This window comes from Dendropsophus ebraccatus, chromosome 6 (assembly GCF_027789765.1).
Source record: "Dendropsophus ebraccatus isolate aDenEbr1 chromosome 6, aDenEbr1.pat, whole genome shotgun sequence".
Classification (NCBI taxonomy): domain Eukaryota; kingdom Metazoa; phylum Chordata; class Amphibia; order Anura; family Hylidae; genus Dendropsophus; species Dendropsophus ebraccatus.
This window is the reverse complement of record NC_091459.1, coordinates 58,460,452-58,480,068: the sequence shown is the minus strand read 5'-3', so window position 1 is coordinate 58,480,068 and position 19,617 is coordinate 58,460,452. Positions and strand designations below refer to the sequence as shown.

At 43.1% G+C, this 19,617-nt stretch overlaps 1 protein-coding gene across 3 annotated transcripts in view; it reads left to right on the top strand.

Moving 5' to 3' along the window:
- The window catches only part of PHACTR2 (phosphatase and actin regulator 2), a 130,340-nt gene that overhangs the window by 67,713 nt on the left and 43,010 nt on the right, over positions 1-19,617 (top strand). For 2 of the 3 annotated variants that reach the window (XM_069973765.1, XM_069973763.1), the window contains exon 1: positions 224-483. The exons of the other annotated variant lie outside the window; for it this stretch is intronic. In XM_069973765.1, coding sequence (XP_069829866.1) covers positions 438-483 — 46 coding nt within the window. In that variant the 5' untranslated portion in view covers positions 224-437. Of the gene's footprint in view, positions 1-223; positions 484-19,617 lie in introns of those variants that run through there. 3 annotated transcript variants of the gene reach the window in all.

Sequence of the window (19,617 nt, the reverse complement as noted above, 5' to 3'; positions counted from 1 at the left end):
GCGGAGATGAGAGGAGGGTAAAATGAGGGGAGGAGGCGGCGGGGAGAGAGGAGGGAGGGAAGGAGGGAGGGAAGGAGGGATGGAAGACAAAAAGCCAAGCGAAAAGAGACCGAGGAGACGGAGGAGAGAGAGGAGAGCCGCCCGGCGGTGCTAATAGGACACACGGCGGAGAGCAGGGAGGAGGAGGAGGAGAGGAGGAGGGGAGGGGGCTACTACAGACGCCGCCGCTGCTGCTGCCTGTGACCTCTGACCCGCACTAATCTGCCCCAGGAATGACAGGCATCCACACTGGTGCTGCAGCAGCCGGGCACTGAGCGGGGGCACCACGGCCGCCACAGGACATGTTACCCCGGGATTACTGCTGCTGGGAATGCACGGACACCGGAGCCTGAGAGCCGCCTGAGACCGGACAAAGGGCCCCTCTGGGCGGGGAAGCCATGGGCCAGACCTCCGTATCTACTCTGTCCCAGCAGACGGGCAGCGGTGAGTAGTAGTGTGTGTGCTGTGCCCGGAGCTGGCAGCACGGTGCTGGGCTCTGCTACAACTTCTCTGCCAGTATGAATGAGCGGAGCCAGCCGGGCATCACCGGGCGATCTGTACCTGCTGTCAGCGGAGGAGCATACACCGGCTGTACTGTATACTTATAGAGGGGCATACACCCGCTGTACTGTATACTCATAGAGGGGCATACACCCGCTGTACTGTATACTTATAGAGGGGCATACACCCGCTGTACTGTATACTCATAGAGGGGCATACACCCACTGTACTGTATACTCATAGAGGGGCATACACCCGCTGTACAGAGGGGCATACACCCGCTGTACTGTATACTCATAGAGGGGCATACACCCGCTGTACTGTATACTTATAGAGGAGCATACACCCGCTGTACTGTATACTCATAGAGGGGCATACACCCGCTGTACTGTATACTCATAGAGGGGCATACACCCGCTGTACTGTATACTTATAGAGGGGCATACACCCGCTGTACTGTATACTTATAGAGGGGCATACACCCGCTGTACTGTATACTTATAGAGGGGTATACACCCGCTGTACTGTATACTCATAGAGGGGCATACACCCGCTGTACTGTATACTCATAGAGGGGCATACACCCGCTGTACTGTATACTTATAGAGGGGCATACACCCGCTGTACTGTATACATATAGAGGGGCATACACCTGCTGTACTGTATACTCATTGAGGGGTGTACACCTGCTGTACTGTATGCTCATTGAGGGGTGTACACCCGCTGTACTGTATACTCATAGAGGGGCGTACACCCGCTGTACTGTATATTCATAGAGGGGCGTACACCCGCTGTACTGTATACTCATAGAGGGGCGTACACCCGCTGTACTGTATACTCATAGAGGGGCATACACCCGCTGTACTGTATACTCATAGAGGGGCATACACCCGCTGTACTGTATACATATAGAGGGGCATACACCCGCTGCAGTGTATACTCACAGAGGGGCATACACCCGCTGTACTGTATACTCACAGAGGGGCATACACCCGCTGTACTGTATACTCACAGAGGGGCGTACACCCGCTGTACTGTATACATATAGAGGGGCATACACCCGCTGTACTGTATACTCATAGAGGGGCATAAACCCACTGTACTCAGGGGCGGATTAACTTTACCATAGGCCCTGGGCTGTTCACCAAGACTGGGCCCCCCCACCCCACTGTAACTATGGCAGCACTAGCCTGGTGTTTATAGTACAGTATAGATAATGTCATGATGTCCTGATTTGTGCAAAATTGCCATTAAAAAACAGTGATTTTTGCAAATCATGGCGGAAGTGTAGCCAGGAGACAGTACACCACTGAAAGTATAAGTCTTTTTGGGTGGTCATGGGCCCCCCAGGAGCTCAGGGCCCCGGGCTGCCGCCCAAAACGCCCCTATTTTAATCCACTACTGGCTGTACTGTATACTCATAGAGGGGCGTACACCCGCTATACTGTATACTCATTGAGGGGCGTATACCCGCTGTACTGTATAGTTATAGAGGGGCATACACCCGCTGTACTGTGTAGGGATCAGCCTGGTGTCAGTAAGCACAGGAGGGGCATATACCTGCTGTTCTATATTAGGACCAGGCTGGTGTATAAAGACATTGCTTCTTATGTACTGTTAGTGTGAGATTTGACCCAGGCTTTAGAAATGTGGCATATACCTAATAAGAGACTGTGACACAAGTATCACAGCGGGTCAGAGATATGTCAGAGATGCCCTGCGGCACAATCATTGGTACTAATATAATAATAATGCTGCTTTGATTTGTATAGCGCCAACTGATTCCGCAGCACTTTACACAGTTTGTCAATTTCTGGGAACTTGGTGCCCGCTCCATTGGTCTTCATGTCATTAGAAATAAATGTGGTAGATAGCAGCATCTTTATTAAAGGAGAAGTCTGGCTAAAATTTTTATTAATTATTATTATTATTATTATTATTATTATTGCCCCCTAAAAGTTATGTAAAGTGCTTTTTTCCCTGCACTTACTGCATCAAGGCTTCACTTCCTGGATAAAATGGTGATGTCACGACCTGACTCCCAGGGCTGTGCAGGCTGTGGCTGCTGGAGAGGATGATGGCAGGGGGACACTGAGGGACACAGGGCACTGGAGGGACACTGAGCATCCCTCTGCCATCATCCTCTCCAGCAGCCACAGCCCATACAGCTCTGGGAGTTGGATCGTGACATCACCATTTTATCCATGAAGTGAAGCCTTGATGCAGCATTTCCCATAATAAGTGTATATTGGTGATTTGTATAACTTTTGGGTGGCAATACAATACTTTAATAAAAAATTTGCAGACTTCTCCTTTAACGCACCACAGAGGGCACATGGACAGGATGCCAGGCCTGAGCTCTTCAGCAGATTTTGTATTACACAGACAATGGTTTAGCGCCTATATGTATTGATAAATTGCCACGGCAGGGTCTGTATATACTGTGTATACTTAGGAGAGTGTCAGTGTTTCCTGATGTTTTTCTACGATAGTTATTGTGACATACAAGTGTATTTTAATGCCAATTATTTATTTAAATTCTGCTTTTCCTCGATCTTGTGATTCATGGATTTCAATTGATGCATGTTAAAAAAAAAAAAACGCATATGCTAGTGCCGAACATCATAACTGCCATAGAAGAGCTGGGTGGTGTTTGGGCTCTTCATTGTATGAAAACATTAGAGATTTTTTTTTAACCTATTAGGCAATCCCAGAAAGTTTTCCATCTACTATAAAGCCATAGCTCGGTAAACTGGTTGGCTGGGGTTGATCACATGGCTCATAGAGGCTTTTGGTTTTGAGTATCACTTTTACCATTTATGATTCAGAGATGTAGCTCAGCCACCATCTTTGTCTCCTGGAAGTATAATGGATATGTAGAATAGCGTGCAGATCAGGTCACCTGACTAATATATAGTACTGGAGTTCCCTGAAGTGATGCAGTTGGTGACTCCCCTACAGCTTTTAAAGGGGTTATCCAGTGTTAGAAAGGCATGCCCACTTTCTTCCAGAGACAGCACCACTCTTGTCTCCAGTTTGGGTGTTATTTGCAATTAAACTCCATTCTCTTCAATGGAACCTGTACCCAAACTGGAGACAAGAGTGGTGCTGTCTCTGGAAGAAAGTGGCCATGTTTTTCTAGTGCTGGATAACCCCTTTAATGTGCTTGTACACAGTGCTGTACTGTGTATTCCTATATTTTATATGCTGACTTACATAGACATTGTCCACTCCAGAAGCACAGTTTTTGGCCCGTCTTGATATTGCACCATTTAGTTATGGCAGGGTTCACATGTAGTACTTTGTTCGTACTTTTAGCCATAACAGAAGTGGTTTCCAACACACAGAAAAGGTGCAGATCTTGTTCCCATTATAATATTACAATGGACTCAATAAACCTTTCCAAGAACTAGAGAAATGGCTGAAAGTTTGAGAATCGCTTTGCCTTTAAGGCTCAGAGGGGGAGATTTATCAAACTGGGGTAAAGTGGAATTGTCTTAGTTGCCCCTAGCAACCAATCAGATTCCACCTTTTCATTTTTCAAAAAATCTGTGAGGAATAAAAAAGTGTAATCTGGTTGGTTGCTAGGGGCAACTAAGACAATTCCACTTTACACCAGTTTGATAAATGTCCCCCCGAGTGTCTAAACTTTTTGTGCAAGAAACTGTAAATGGGCGGAGAAGCTGCGAATTACCCCTTGACTTGAAGGTTATACATTGTATTCTGTTTGCCATAGAGAGCTTATCTGTTCTATGGGTGGTTTTATGATGGTCGCCAATTGTTGAAGAATAAATATGGGGGCACTGATTTCCCACAGGAAGAAATACATTGTGTCATGTAGGTGGACGTGTCTGGTTATTGCTTGTGCCTTGTAGTTATGTGATGTAGATTGGAGTATATTCCAATGGAAAGTAAAGTGTTAAAAATTCCATATGCGGATACAGATATATATATATGCGGTCCAGTGTTTTAATCACCCGCAGAGGGCTGGGCCGGTGCACATACATTCTCATGCACTCCCTTTTTGCCGTCATGTTGCATAGTCAGGTCCAGGGTTTCCGTTCCTGTGAGCAGGACATCAGCGCAGTCGCTGATCTCCATCTAGGTTTCCTGTCCAGTGCAGATCATGATATCGATAGGGAACAGATATGTTTCTGGGATCGCTCTCTGCTTCTTATAGTTGCAGGACAATGTAGTTTAACTTTTTTTTCTGAATAAAAGGAAGGAAGTGGCCGCCTGGCATGAAGAAGAAACGTGCTGAGAAGCCTTTCATGTGTTGTTAGACTCTTAAAGGGGCTTGTTCATAAAGTCGCCAAGCATGTGCCTAACAAAAAGACAAATCCTGAAGATTTATAATGAACCCATATACCCAAGATACACCCCTGTATACCATGACTGTGCAGGTTACAGCACTCTCCTGTGCTATATCTGGTACTGGAAGCTAGACTGGATTTTAATGAATGAGTGCAGAAGCCTAAAGAACAAGAATAAATTAATCCTTTCTTGCAATCACTACAGACCTGATTCACCACTTATGACTGTAGCACAGGGAAAAGCTCTTGTGACCCTATGAAAAGTGGGCTTATTCACACTTCCCTGTGTAAATTTGGATCATATGTGGAGGTGCAGTAGGGAAGTTAGCCCTGCTCACATGGGGGGCCATATAAGACAAGGGGAGGAAATGGTTTAAGTCTCTGTTCACACTATGGAATCACCTGCAGACTAACGTATATTTTTGTAAAATCACGCCGTTGCACAACGGCCGTGATTATTAGGAAAATATACGCTACCTTTCCTTCTATGGGATCCCGGCCGGAGCATATGCTCATGTCAGTTTTCTGCGGCCGCTATTCATTGAATAGAGGCCGTAGAAAACCATGTCAGTGCACACTGTGGAGCGAGCGGCTGCGGCCACTCGCTCCATAGTGTGCTGTGGGGAGTTCTGATGCGGGCGCGCACAGAACTGTGGCCATAAAGATGATCTTTTCAGAGACCGGCCATTCCGTGACCCGGCCGGGTCACGGAACAGCCGGTCTCTTACAACATGTGGACAAGTCCTCATGCATCAAGGGGGACTGCTTAGCTCCAATATATAATGGAGAGGACTACTTAAAGGGGTTATCCAGCGCTACAAAAACATGGCCACTTTCCCCCTACTGTTGTCTCCAGTTTGGGTGGGGTTTTGAAACTCAGTTCCATTAAAGTAAATGGAGCTTAATTGCAAACTGCACCTGAACTGGAGACAACAGTAGGGGGAAAAGTGGCCATGTTTTTGTAGCGCTGGATAACCCCTTTAAATGCTTATAGCAAGGGATGCAAGAGAGATAATGAATAGGCTGATTAATATAGCATTACATGCCTTGTCCCCTAGACTTTACTACTTTTAGACAGAGCGATAATTCGCCCGATCGCACGATTAACGATTTTGAATGAACAATGGGTTTTTTATAACGATCAGCATTTAGACGAAACGATACATCGTACGGAAAAATCGTTTTGCGATCGCTTAAGCCTATCTCACACATAGGGTAAATCGGTGAATGACTGTTTAGACGGAACGATCTGCGAATTTTTTGCGAACAACGAGCCACAATTTTAGAACATGTTAAAAGATCAAAATGAACGATTTATCGCTCGTCGCTTGATCGTTCGCAGTGTTTACACGTACGATTATCGTTCGAATCCGATCGTTATCGTGCAAATTCGAACGATAATCGTTCCGTCTAAAAGCACCATTAGAATACAGCATAAGGATCCCTGTCCAACCTCCACTTCACACTCCTCACTGCAGAGCAGGGGCTGAGGAAACCCCTTGTAGCTTCTGGCTCAGTTAGTGAATGACTGGCACCCTGTACATTTCATTCCAATAACTCAGGTATGTAATAGATGATGTGATGCATAGATTATACTGGATACAGTGGGCGATAGTGGATGATGGGCTGCGTTCCCTCTCCATACAGAATGGGGTGTCTCTATGATTTCCTGCCCCTCTTGAGCCTATAGGACTTCTGTACTGTGTTTAGCTGTCAGTAGTGCCTTGTTTTTAATGTCTACACATAGAGGTCGGCTGAGGTGACAGTATACAGTAGCGTCTTACACTACTATTAATTGTCTATTGATGCTCGTAATGTGTTAAAGTATCACAGCGAGCTGCTCAGAGAGTGTGAGCTGAGCCTATTACCAGTTTAATTATATTATATATCAGATTAAAGGGGTTATCCAGTGCTACACAAACATGGCCACTTTCTTCCAGAGACATCCCCACTCTTGTCTCCAGCTTAGGTGGGGTTTTGCTGCTCAGTTCCATTAAAGTGAATGGAGCGTAATTGTAAACCACACCTGACCTGGAGACAAGAGTCGTGTTGTGTCTGAAAGAAAGTGGCCATGTTTTTGTAGCACTGGATAACCCCTTTAAGGACCTAAGGCCCTATTACACCAAACAATCATCGGCCATACTTGGTCGATTACTGGCCATTCAGACCGATAATCGTTCGGTGTAATAGCGCATGTTAAAAGACACTGGTCTTTTAACATGACGCTGAATTCAATCGGACATCTGGGTGATGAAGGTTTGTCCGTACAGCCCCTCTCGCTCCTCTCCACTCGCTGTCTGTGCATGTAATAGCACAGACAGCGAGAGAAACGAGGAGGAAGCGAGCGCTAATCTGACAGATCTGCGCACATTGTGCCATGTAATATGGAATCTAGAGATAGAATAGATGGACATACTGCCAGAGTACATGATGGCGATGAGAAGCTGATGTGACTACAGTATATTTCTTATGAAATTATTAGAGTTAAGCGTGTGGCATTTGAATACCGGTGGCTAAAGAAGTTGGATGCAGCTCTAGGGAGGGTCGCTCAACTCTAATAATTATAAAGGAAGGATTTATGAAGGAGTCAGAGCCCTGGTCATACCGCAGCATACCTACGATGGTGACTGTGTGTTGTTTGCTCCCATTAGGTATATTGGGGGTTTGTATGTGCAGATTGGGCTTTCCTATTGGTGAGCAAAGGCGAATACTGAAACATCAATCCTGGATTTCTCTCTACTAAGTAAGTGTTTTGTCACCATAACGGAAAAGATAATGTTGTCCTTAGAGAATGATGACACGTCTGTTCTTATATGCCTATGACCCTCACCAGCTCCTGTATTTAAAGGGAATCTGTCAGCTGTAACTCGCATTCCAAACTGCTGACACTGTTAGATGTTGTTAGGACAAGGAGACACATGGTACCTTTTGTATATCTGTCTGTGTTTCCAGAATGTAGAGAAATGCTTGTTTTCTCTGGTCCAAAGAGTTAAAAAGGCTTTCCCATGTTCCTGAATAGCTGCAAGCTTGAATGCCTCATCACCCCCTGCTTGATTGACACCTGGAAGCTGAGCCAAAGCTGGGTCTGGTATGGAAAGGGGTAGTAAGAAGGTGTTATAGCCTGCTGCACATCAGAAGCTTAGGGTCCATTTACACAGAAAGATTATTTGACAGATTATCTGCCAAACATTTGAAGCCAAAGCCAGGAATGGATTTGAAAAGAAGAGAAATCTCAGGCTTTCCTTTATGACCTGATTTCTGTTTATAGTCTGTTTCTGGCTTTGGCTTCAAATCTTTGGCTGATGATCTGTTAGATAATCTTTCTATGTAAGTGGGCCCTAAGGAAATCCTCTTTGACTCTCTTTGACTTGTACTATAGAATAAAATCAGTTTTCTATGTTTTGGAAGCACAGCGGGATATATGAAAGGTTACATGTGTCTCCTTGACACAACAACTATCTAACAGTGTCATCAGTTTGGAACATGAATTGTAGCTGACAGATCCCTTTAAAAGGATTCCCCGGTGATTTTTTTCTTTTTTTTTTCTTTTAAACCAACTGACTTCAGAAAGTTATACATATTTTTTTTTATTTATTTCTGACACCAGTTTATTTAAAGGGGAAAAAAGATCACTGGGGAATCCCTTTAAATACAAGAGCTGATTGGGTCATGGGCAGATAAGAATAGATGTGTCATCATTCTCTAAGGACAACATTATCTTTTCCGTTATGGTGACAAAACAGAACACTTACTATGTAGAGAGAAATCACACATTGCTGTTTCAGTGTTCTCCTTTGTTCAGCAATGGGAAAGCCTTACGTACAAGCAACTTGTTTGCCGGAGTACCCCTTTAACCTTGTCACATTGCTATCATTCAGCTCTACATGTCCCAGAAGTAACATGCAGGGTCAATAAAATGATTGAGTTCCTGTTTCCTCCACTGGCCGTTCTTATCCTGTTGTGGTTAATAGGTGATAGTTGTTCACTATTGGTGCTCAGTTTTGCAGTTATTCTAAAGTGCACACATTAACCGGACAGGTTTATAATAATGTGAGCAAACAGCAGACAGGGTACAGAGATGGGAGACAGGGCTCCCCTGTTCAGCTTTGGACCTGGACTGTCAGCCTATAATGTTCCTTAAAGGTCCTGTTACACAAAGCGATTATCAGACGTATTTTGACATGAACGATGTCGGCTGATTGTTCTCTTTCATTGTCTATTAACATGTTGAAAGACAAACGACATGGAGAGTAACTATCTGCTGCCGTCGCTCCACATACCTCTATGTCCTATGGGCTCCCCAGCCAATCTTTAGCTCACCCCCCCCCCCTCCCGCGTCTCCCCGTTGGCCCCCATGCTCTATAAACGATTTGTGTAATAAAAGGCAACGAGAATGTTGAACGACAAACTATCTAAATAGCAACAATCTGCTGCCGTCCCTCCATGTAATAGGAGTGGCAGCAGCAGACCGCCACTATTTTCTATGGGCCTTCTTGTCCTCAGTTTGGGTGTTGGTTTTGCAGCTTAAGGTCATGTTCCCACTTAGTATAACACAGGCCGTTCTGTGCCCCGGCCGGATCACAGAACAGCTGGTGTTACTGAAGATCATCTCAGCGGGTACCGGATGATCTTCACTTCTAATGAATTCAACGCTGCACACAAACGCACGCTCCATTGTGTGAATTAACAGGTTCTCTCCGGACGCTATTCAATGAATAGAGGCTGCAGAAAACTGACATGTCAGTTTTTTTTCCGTGGTCGCTAGAATTCCCTCTAGCTCCACCACAATGTAAGTTCAGTATTAATCATGGCCGTTGTTGAAAATTGGCAACAATGGCCGTGATTAATACTGAACTTATGTTGTGTAAACATGGCCTAATTCTAGTAAAGTGAATAGTGCTGAATTGTAATATAGCACGCACACAACCTGAGGACAGGGGTGGTAATGTGTGTTTTTTTTTTTTTTTTTTTTTTTTTAAATCCTGTAAAACTCCTTTAATGCCTCACTATAAAATCACAGGAGCATTAGATGCCCAATAATATTGGCGAGCTCGTGAACCGCACAGAGCACAATTTCTGCTAGCTAAATTAACTTGTAAATGTGTTTTGTTCAGCTGCGGCCCCAGTATTATAGACATTGTCACAGTCATGTGACCTGACCCACCTGTAAGTGACCATGCAAAGGGTATACAAGACACAGCACAGAGTAGTTGGGTTTTTGTCCCAATTTTTTATTTTACAAAGTCTTACTGAAAACATTAATAGGTCTTGACACTGATTTGGAATGATGATGAGTACCCACGCTCTTCCTGCCCAGCAGTGTGTGTATATATATATATATATATATATATATATATATATATATATATATATATATATAATGTGTGTATGTAATATATATATATATGCCTCAGTTTGTGCTAGCGATGGCCGGTGTTTGTTGTGTGATAATAGTGGCACCGAACCTTCTGTTAAATCCTCCCAGTTTTCCTGCAGATTGCCATCTCCAGCTGAGTGCACTTGCTTATTTGTTTGTGGATGAGGGACCCATCTCCAGACACATCCACAAGCAGAGGGACCCATCTCCAGATTGTTTTCCATTAGGGAACTGTAGTGCTGCCCCTATCAGGGTGGGCAAAGAGTCACACTTTTTACTTCCCATCTATTTTTGTGCATTGTTAAAGGGGCACTCTAGAGATTTTATTATTATTTTCCAGTCTGACACAGTACTCTCTGCTGCCACCTCTGTCAGGAACTGTCCAGAGCAGCAGTAAATCGCCATAGAAATCTTTGCTGTTCCAGACAGTTCCTGACATGGACAGAGGTGGCAACAGAGAGCACTGTGTCAGAATGGAAAGAATACACCACTTTCTGTAGGACATACAGCAGCTGATAAGTACTGGAAGACTGGAGATTTTTAAATAGTAGTCATTTACAAATCTGTATAATAGGGATGAGCAAATTTCAATTGATTTCAAGTAACAATTTGCCTCTCCCCATGCACACGGGGAGCGGCTGTGGGACTGCCAGCTCTCGGCTGTCCACGCCACAATCTCGCTGATTGACTGGCCGTTCAGCCAGTCAGTGTAAGTTGTTACTTGAAATCAATTCTCCTGAATTGTAGTGCCACACAGAACCTGAGGACAAGTTTGGCACTATTTTTGTAAAAACATAGATGTGGTGTTTTTTTTTTTTAATTTTGCATAACCCCTTTAAATCATCCTCCACAGACAGGAGATGTATGGAGGTTATAGACAGATTTCTATGCTTATGGTAATTTCAAACGAATGAAGATCCATGTAGTAATTCTGCTCGGTCAGTCCTGGGCTTTTCACATTACGTTTTCTTGGTATCTATAAATAATGGCATGTGAAGTGAGTGCGACGTGATGAATGAGAAAACAGAACTGGAAAACTTAAGGAAGGACTAATTACTTACAGTCCGTATCTTGGATACCCAGCGACTGGAGGCCATATTTGGAGTAGGGTCTGTAAAGCCGTTATGCATGTATAAGGAGTATAATGTGTGTTACTGTTCTAACGTGGGTTGGTGTGTGTTTTATTGCAATATATTGTGTGTTATTTATGGAAAAGTCTATAGTAAATGCTGCCAAAAAAATCTCAAACAAATTCATGTGGTACTGACCAGACGTAAGCCTGCACCAGTTTTTAAAAAGTCGCAAATGAGGAATTTGGCTCAAATCCTGGATTATGTGAAGTTTTTGGTGAATACTTAAAACAGTCAGATTAAAAAAAAAAAAGTTGCATTTAAAAAATATTTGCCCATCGAATACTGGTTCATAAGTAGAACTTAGGCCAAATATGGGTGAAAAATTCAATTATTCACCTAAAAATATGTGCAAAGCCCTTAATAAATTTCCCCCATAGAGTTGAATCACAGTCAGCATCACATATGTGCAGGCTTCCTGCAGTTACTGAAAGGAGTGGTGTCAGAAAGTTATACAGATTTGTAATTGACTTTTTTAATTTACTGTAACACTGGCACAGTGCTCTCTGCTGCCGCCTCTGTCCATGTCAGGAACTGTCCAGAGCAGGGGAAAAACTATTTGCAATTTGAGTTTGCTCCTAATACAGCTAGAAGTGACCGCATGGTTGGAGTACCTCTGATTTATCTGGTAACTTGGTATAATAAGGGAGAAATAGGATTATCCTAACAATGGACACATCTGAACACCCCTTTGAATTTTCATTTAAAGGCGGTTTTGTGGCAATGATAAATCCAAGAATTCTATTTGCATGGTACTGCTTTCATGTCATTTTCAAAGCTCGATTTTACATACAGACAGGATATTAATGTACATGATAATGGGTACCAGACAAAACTGTCTGTGTTTCAGCAGAAGGCAAACCATGTGTCACTGCAAAACCATGTGTTATACATCTATAAGATTATATATATATATATATATATATATATATATATATATATATATATATATATATATATAATATATATATATTTGTGTGTGTGTGTGTGTGTGTGTGTGTGTAAATATATGAATAGAAATGTTTCAGAAATCAATTTCAAAATCAGATTTGCAATATCACTTGTGGTTAAAAAGTTCTGAACACAGAAAATTGCTTTGTGTTCAGCACTGAGGACAACACAGTGAACACGTCATATAGCTGTGCATCACTGGGTTGTTTTTTTTGTTTGTTAAGGGTAGCTTCACACGGGCGGGCTCGCAGCGAGATTCTCGCTGCGAGCCCGGCAGGTCCTGTCAGTTTCCATAAACTACATACTTGCTGCGGACCGCAGCGAGTATGTAATTGTACCGCGCTTAACTCCTTCTACTCCCGCCCGGCTCCCCCGCTGTAAGCAGCATACATTACCTCTCCTTGCTGCACGGGTCCGGCGTCCTGCTCTCCCGCCCGGCCAATCAGTGGCTGCGGCTGGGCAACACACTAATTGGCCGGACGGGAGAGCAGGACGCCGGACCCGAGCAGCAAGGACAGGTAATGTATGCTGCTTACAGCGGGGGAGCCGGGCGGGAGTAGAAGGAGTTAAGCGCGGTACAATTACATACTCGCTGCGGTCCGCAGCAAGTATGTAGTTTATGGGAACTGCCAGGACCTGCCGGGCGCGCAGCGAGAATCTCGCTGCGAGCCCGCCCGTGTGAAGCTACCCTTAGCCACTCATTATGTGATAATAAAAAAAAACAAAAAACTAAACATAATCCAACATGATTATAGAGATGTCTATAAGTTGTGTTTTTTTTTTTTTAATAAAAGGCAGTGGAGCCCCACATATCGGCTGTCAGTAAGAGATTAAAATGAGTTAGCAACCATGGCCATGGTCTCTATTACTTGATTTATCAGCAGTATAATAAGTGTCTGTTCTGTGCGATTCTCAGCACCAGTGTGGTGGGACGCAGTCCAGACATAGTTCCTATTAGTTCTATGCTCTGTCTATGCTGCAGCTGGAGATCACGTGGGACAGAAACTTTGGAAGTTAAAGTGTTACTGTCATTTACATGAATTGGTTAAAAGTTTAAATCTGATTAGAAATATCCAGGTTAAAGAGAACCTGTCACCAATATAATGCTATCTAATCTATCAGCATCACGTTATAGAGCAGGAAGAATTGAGCAGATTAATATATATCTTTAGGCTGGGTTCACACTATGTATATTTGAGGCTGTATTTGGTCCTCAAGTCAGGTCCTCATAGCAACCAAAACCAGGAGTGGATTGAAAACACAGAAAGGCTCTGTTCACATAATGTTGTAATTGAGTGGATGGCTGCCATATAACGGTAAATAACTTCCATTATTTCAATACATTATTTTAAAATAACAGCACATATTTGCCATTAAATGGCGGCCATCCACTCAATTACAACATTGTGTGGACAGAGCCTTTCTGTGTTTTCAATCCACTCCTTGTTTTGGTTGCTATACAGCCTCAAAAATACAGCCTCAAAATATACGTAGTGTGAACCCAGCCTAAAGCTGTGTTCACACTACGTATATTTCAGTCAGTATTGCAACCAAAACCAGGAGTGGATTAAAAACACAGAAAGGATCTGTTCACACATAGTTGAAATTGAGTGGATGGCCGCCATATAACAGTAAATAACTGCAATTATTTCAATATAACAGCCGTTGTTCTAAAATAACAGCAAATATTTGCCATTAAATGGCGGCCATCCACTCAATTTCAACATTATGTGAACAGAGCCTTTCTGTGTTTTTAATCAACTCCTGGTTTTGGTTGCAATACTGACTGAAATATACATAAACTGACTGAAATATACGTAGTGTGAACGCAGCCTTATACAGAATCTTTTCCCGTAACATGTAACATGTTAATTAAACTCTCTGATCAATCTGTGTTAAGGAGTCCAGTGGGCGGTGTCACTCAATTGACTGGACTTCATAGAAACATCAGAGATTTCAATCGATAAATTACAAGTTATAGTGAATCTTTGAATGTTGCTGATGGGTTAGAAATAATTTTCATAGTGATTGGTTTCCTTTAAGTGAGCACAGCAAGTTTAACTCCCCACCTTTAGTAGAGCCTGTCTCCTATGATGAGTCACACTAAGCGGAGGGGGTCTTAGAATTGAGTCCTGGGGCATTCTAAACTTTTAACATGTTTGTTTAACGTGTCAGAAGATTATTTGGATGTCAGTAATGTTTTCAGCATGGACATAATGCTCAGGCAATTTTTCTGCTTAACAAATGAGTTTTGTTGGCATCTGCGGAATATTTCATCACCAATAAGTTTTTGTGTGAAGAGGATATTGTATCATATGGGCGTGAGGAACATAGCTTTACATTGCACAAACCTTCATGTTTGCTGTCTGTAATGGTTGTGTGGAATATAATATATATATATATATATATATATATATATATATATATATATATACAGAGTGTGATAGAGTTTTCTGCAGTCGAGCACTGTTTTCTAGGACTTTTTCCATTGTTTTTCCTCTTGGAACACTATGTTGGCTGCGTGTACCCAGGGCTGGGCATTGACTTAATACTTAGCGCTTCCTGCCTCTCACACTGTGCTGTTCCCAGTGGTCCAGCAGGGAGGGGTGAAGGAAGTCCTCTTGGAATGACATTGATAAGCACAGAACCTTTGTGGTGTGGATTGTGTCCAGCCAAAAGTTACAAACATTCAAGAAAGGATTTTTCTGCTGCTTTAAAGGAACAGCATCATTAGAAAATAACCTATAGTTTTAAATCAAGTTTTTATCGTTAACAGATTTTTAAAAGAATTTTTGAAAATGTTTTTTCTAATTTTCCATTTTTGTATCTAGACTATAAAATAATCCTGAAATCTTGCAGTTTTCATTGTCACCACTGGGGCTAAACCTTAAGGCCGTATTACACATAGCGATTGTTGTTCAAATATTCGCTATAACGATCGTTGGCTAGCAATGACTAGTGATTTTTTATTTTTTTTTGTGAACGATTCTGAGGTTATTACATTCACTGATTACTGTTATGAACTATCGCTTTTACATCGTTATGGTCGCTAACTGTTCCTCAGGACAACCCACACAACATGTTTAATCGGCAAACAACTTATTACACGAACAAATGTGCGAACGATCGGCGAACTACCAACGATAATTTTTCAACATGTTAAAAGACCAAAATGAACGATTTTTCATTCGTCCTTTCATCGCTGGGTGTTATTACATGGACAGATAATCGTTCATTTCGATCATTTTAGCGAATTTCTAAACGCTAATCGTTCCGTTTAATAGGGCCTTAAGCCGAGACTTCATGTTGTGTCTGTAGTGATAAGAGGAGGCTGCAGTAAAGTTATCTGTACAGCATTACAGCTTCATGTGTCAGCAGTAGATAGAGGAGACAATACCAGTTCCATGTGGAGTGACCTGTTCACAGGTCACAGAACACGCTCAGTAATGCCTCACATTTATCTCAAGGGGATCGGTCCTCTTTATTGTCGTCTATGCCTTTGAGTCTTCCGTAAAGCATGTCACCAAATGCCGTCCAAAACAGCTCAGGCAATATGGCTGCCCCCATAACAATGTACAAAAAGTAAGCAAGATGAGCGTTTTTGTGTGAAAAGACCTGTAGATGCAGGTCTGGGAGATCAGCGTTAGCTTAAAGAGCCTGTTAGATGGCTCGATGATTGCGCAGCAGAGGCTGTATATATATTATTAGCGATGTCCATGCAGCCTTTGCTGTATATAGTAAATAATGTTTATACTTTACCTCTCCACACTTCCTGAGCTTCTTTCCCCAGCTGCTGCTGGCACATCTGAAGCAGTGTTTGAAGTGACAGGCCGCTCAGCCAACCACTGGCCTAGTAAGGACCGACCCGCAGCCATTAATTGGCTTCTAATGTGCCAGTGGCGGCTGCAGTGATCAAGGAGAAGCTAAAAGGGCACCAGGGAGCGTGGACAGGTAAGTAATACCTTTTTTATTTTAATTTACACATTCCTCAGCTGTCGTCTGCACATCGATATTAGACCTAGCAATGTGCAATTGGTGGACAATGATTTTTAAACATGTTTAAAAGACAATGATCAGCCGATGATAGTTTCCTCAGCTGATTGTTGTCTTTATTACACAGAGCGATAATCTGCAAAATCGGCCTGATATAGCAGATTATTGCTCTAATAAGGTCCCTTAGGAACAGGCAACTTCCACACCCAAGGTTAGATAGCGGCCTGCAAACCAATGTGTCACATCCAGGGAGAATAAGGTAAAGTGCTGTTATATGAGGGGAGAAGAGGAAGGGGCTGTCACATCCAGCGAGAAGAGGGTAAAGTACTGTCACATGCGGGGAGAATAGAGGAAGGGGCTGTCACATGCGGGGAGAATAGAGGAAGGGGCTGTCACATGCGGGGAGAATAGAGGAAGGGGCTGTCACATGCGGGGAGAATAGAGGAAGGGGCTGTCACATGCGGGGAGAATAGAGGAAGGGGCTGTCACATGCGGGGAGAATAGAGGAAGGGGCTGTCACATGCGGGGAGAATAGAGGAAGGGGCTGTCACATGCGGGGAGAATAGAGGAAGGGGCTGTCACATGCGGGGAGAATAGAGGAAGGGGCTGTCACATGCGGGGAGAATAGAGGAAGGGGCTGTCACATGCGGGGAGAATAGAGGAAGGGGCTGTCACGTCCGGGGAGAATAGAGGAAGGGGCTGTCACGTCCGGGGAGAATAGAGGAAGGGGCTGTCACGTCCCGGGAGAATAGAGGAAGGGGCTGTCATATCTAGGGAGATGAGGGCGAAGTGTCAATAATGCACATATACAGTGCTCGAATCAGGTAGTCAGAACAACTGTTCTGAAAGCAGCAAAGAGCAAACCATTAGCTGAGAGGGGAGTAAACACGGGGGGATTAGTAATGTCTCCAGGAATTTGCTGAAGGTGCTATATAGCAGCAGATATACAGGGCCGCCTGCATGTGAGAATCATGTGAATGTGCCTAGTAAGAAGCTTTTGTTTAATTCACTTCTGCACGTGAGGACCATAGCACCAGATACAAAACCTCAAGCCAGTGTACATAATCTTCTATGATGTCATAGTCAGATGTGAGAATGTGAGAGGATCACATTGATGATGCCTGTGACCATAGACTACCAGGGGTTTCCAGAATGAGTGGTACTTCTTATAGATTACTGTATAAGTGCCTTTTTTACGGGGCGATTATCGGCCAGGATAGTTCCTAGAAACGCTCCTTTGGCTGATAACCGATGTGTGTAAAAGTGGCCGTGATCAGCCTAGGACTGAAAAATGCCTGATGCTCGGCTGATCGTGTCTTTTAAGGAACTTATTGTTATCGGTCGCATATCTCTCTATGTAAATAGGGGATGTTCGGCCGATAGTAAAGGGAAACTGACAGCATGAATATGTATATTTGCTATACTGTACATATTGGATATACATACGTACGTGCTGTCAGTTTCCAGATCACACAGCAGAACATACATACTTAGTGTGCTGCTGTGTGATCTGGCACTGTTTCAGCCCCTTACCTCCTTCAGAATCATTGACATCCAGAAAAGGCGGGCGGTGGCCAGATGCTTCCAATGCTGGATTGTACAGCAGCGCACTAGGTAAGTATGTACTGCTGTGTGATCTGAAAGCTGACAGCACGGATATAAACATATTTATATACGTAGGTTCCATGGCCACTAGAATGATACAAGGATCGTTCAGGCAGGCTGCCTTGTGGCTCAATCTTGCCGCATAAAGGCACTGCAAACGAGCGCCAATCTTGCTTGTTTGCGGCTACGGAGGGTTGATGATCTTTTAGTGTAATAGGACCCCATGGCTATGGTCAAACATTTATTTTAAATAGGTGTTTCGCTCAAAAATAACTTTTCATATGTTGCTGCCTATGGTGAGAATAAGAATTAAATTCATACATGTTATCTATTCAGCCTCCTTGAGCTGCTGCTTTCTGCTGAAGACACAAAAGTTTGTGTTTGAGCTTTTCTCTCCGTCTCCCCCTCCTTCTCCCTCCCTTCTGAGATGGCTGATGTAAACAAGTCCCTATCTGCAACTTTGTAATGCTGGGAGGATTAATCACAGTGAGTTCATCAGCAACTTGACCTCAGATTAACCCTCCCAACATTGCTAAGAAGCTACAAAGTTGCAGATAAAGCCAGTCATGGACTTGTTTACATTAGCCATCTTGGAAGTATAGGGGGGATGTGGACAGAACTGCTCACACACAGCTTTTTGTGTCTTCAGCAGAACTGGGGGAAGGAGACTGAATAGATAATAAGTGTGGAGTGAATTGTTAGTCTCACCATGGGCACAAAATTATGAAAAGTTATGCTTGCATGGAAAACTCCGGTAGACTATGTTCCCACACAGTATTTTTGCTCAGTATTTTGGTCAGTATTTTTCAACTAAAACCAGGAGTGGATTGAAAACACAGAAAGGCTATGTTTGCTCACTGTTGGAATTTAGTCATTTAGTAATCACATCATTTAACGGCAAATAAACCCGCAATTGATAATGGTAATTATTTGTAATTAAATTGTGGCCATCCATTAAATTTCAACAGTGTGTGAACATAGGGGGAGATTTATCAAACATGGTGTAAAGTGAAACTGGCTCAGTTGCCCCTAGCAACCAATCAGATTCCACCTTTCATTTTCCAAAGAGTCTGTGAGGAATGAAAGATGGAATCTGATTAGTTGCTAGGGGCAACTGAGATAGTTTCACTTTACACCATGTTTGATAACTCCCCCATAGTCTTTCTGTGTTTTCAAACAATTCCTGGTTTTGGTTGAAAAATACAGTACTGAACAAAAATACTGTGTGTGAACATAGCCTAAGGCTCATTTTGTACCTAAAGAAAAATGGTTATGTTCAGGAGAAAAAAGCGTATGATTTTCAGATGTTTTTGAGCCAGTTTTAGTGTGTGGAAACACGGCCTTATACTGTATAGTAAGGATTGGTGGAGGAATTAATTTTAATTTTTTAGTATTTTCTGTGTTCATCCTCCTCCTGCTGTAAAGCTTTGGGCTCCTATTCTCATGAAAATTGTATCCTGGAAAAAAAGTGTACCAAATGTTCTGTATAAGGACAAACTAAAAATGACAGAGGGAAAAAAGCTGATATTCTAATCCTGTATATTATGGCCCGGTCATGAATTATGGCCCGGCAGGAATATAGCATGCACATAATGGGCTCCAGTTATACTTCTGGTGCACAGTACTGACCATCCATGCCAGGCTTTAGTTGGATTGTGTGAATGTAGTTTAAGGAATACTTAAAATGGTTCTGTTTTCTTATTCAATC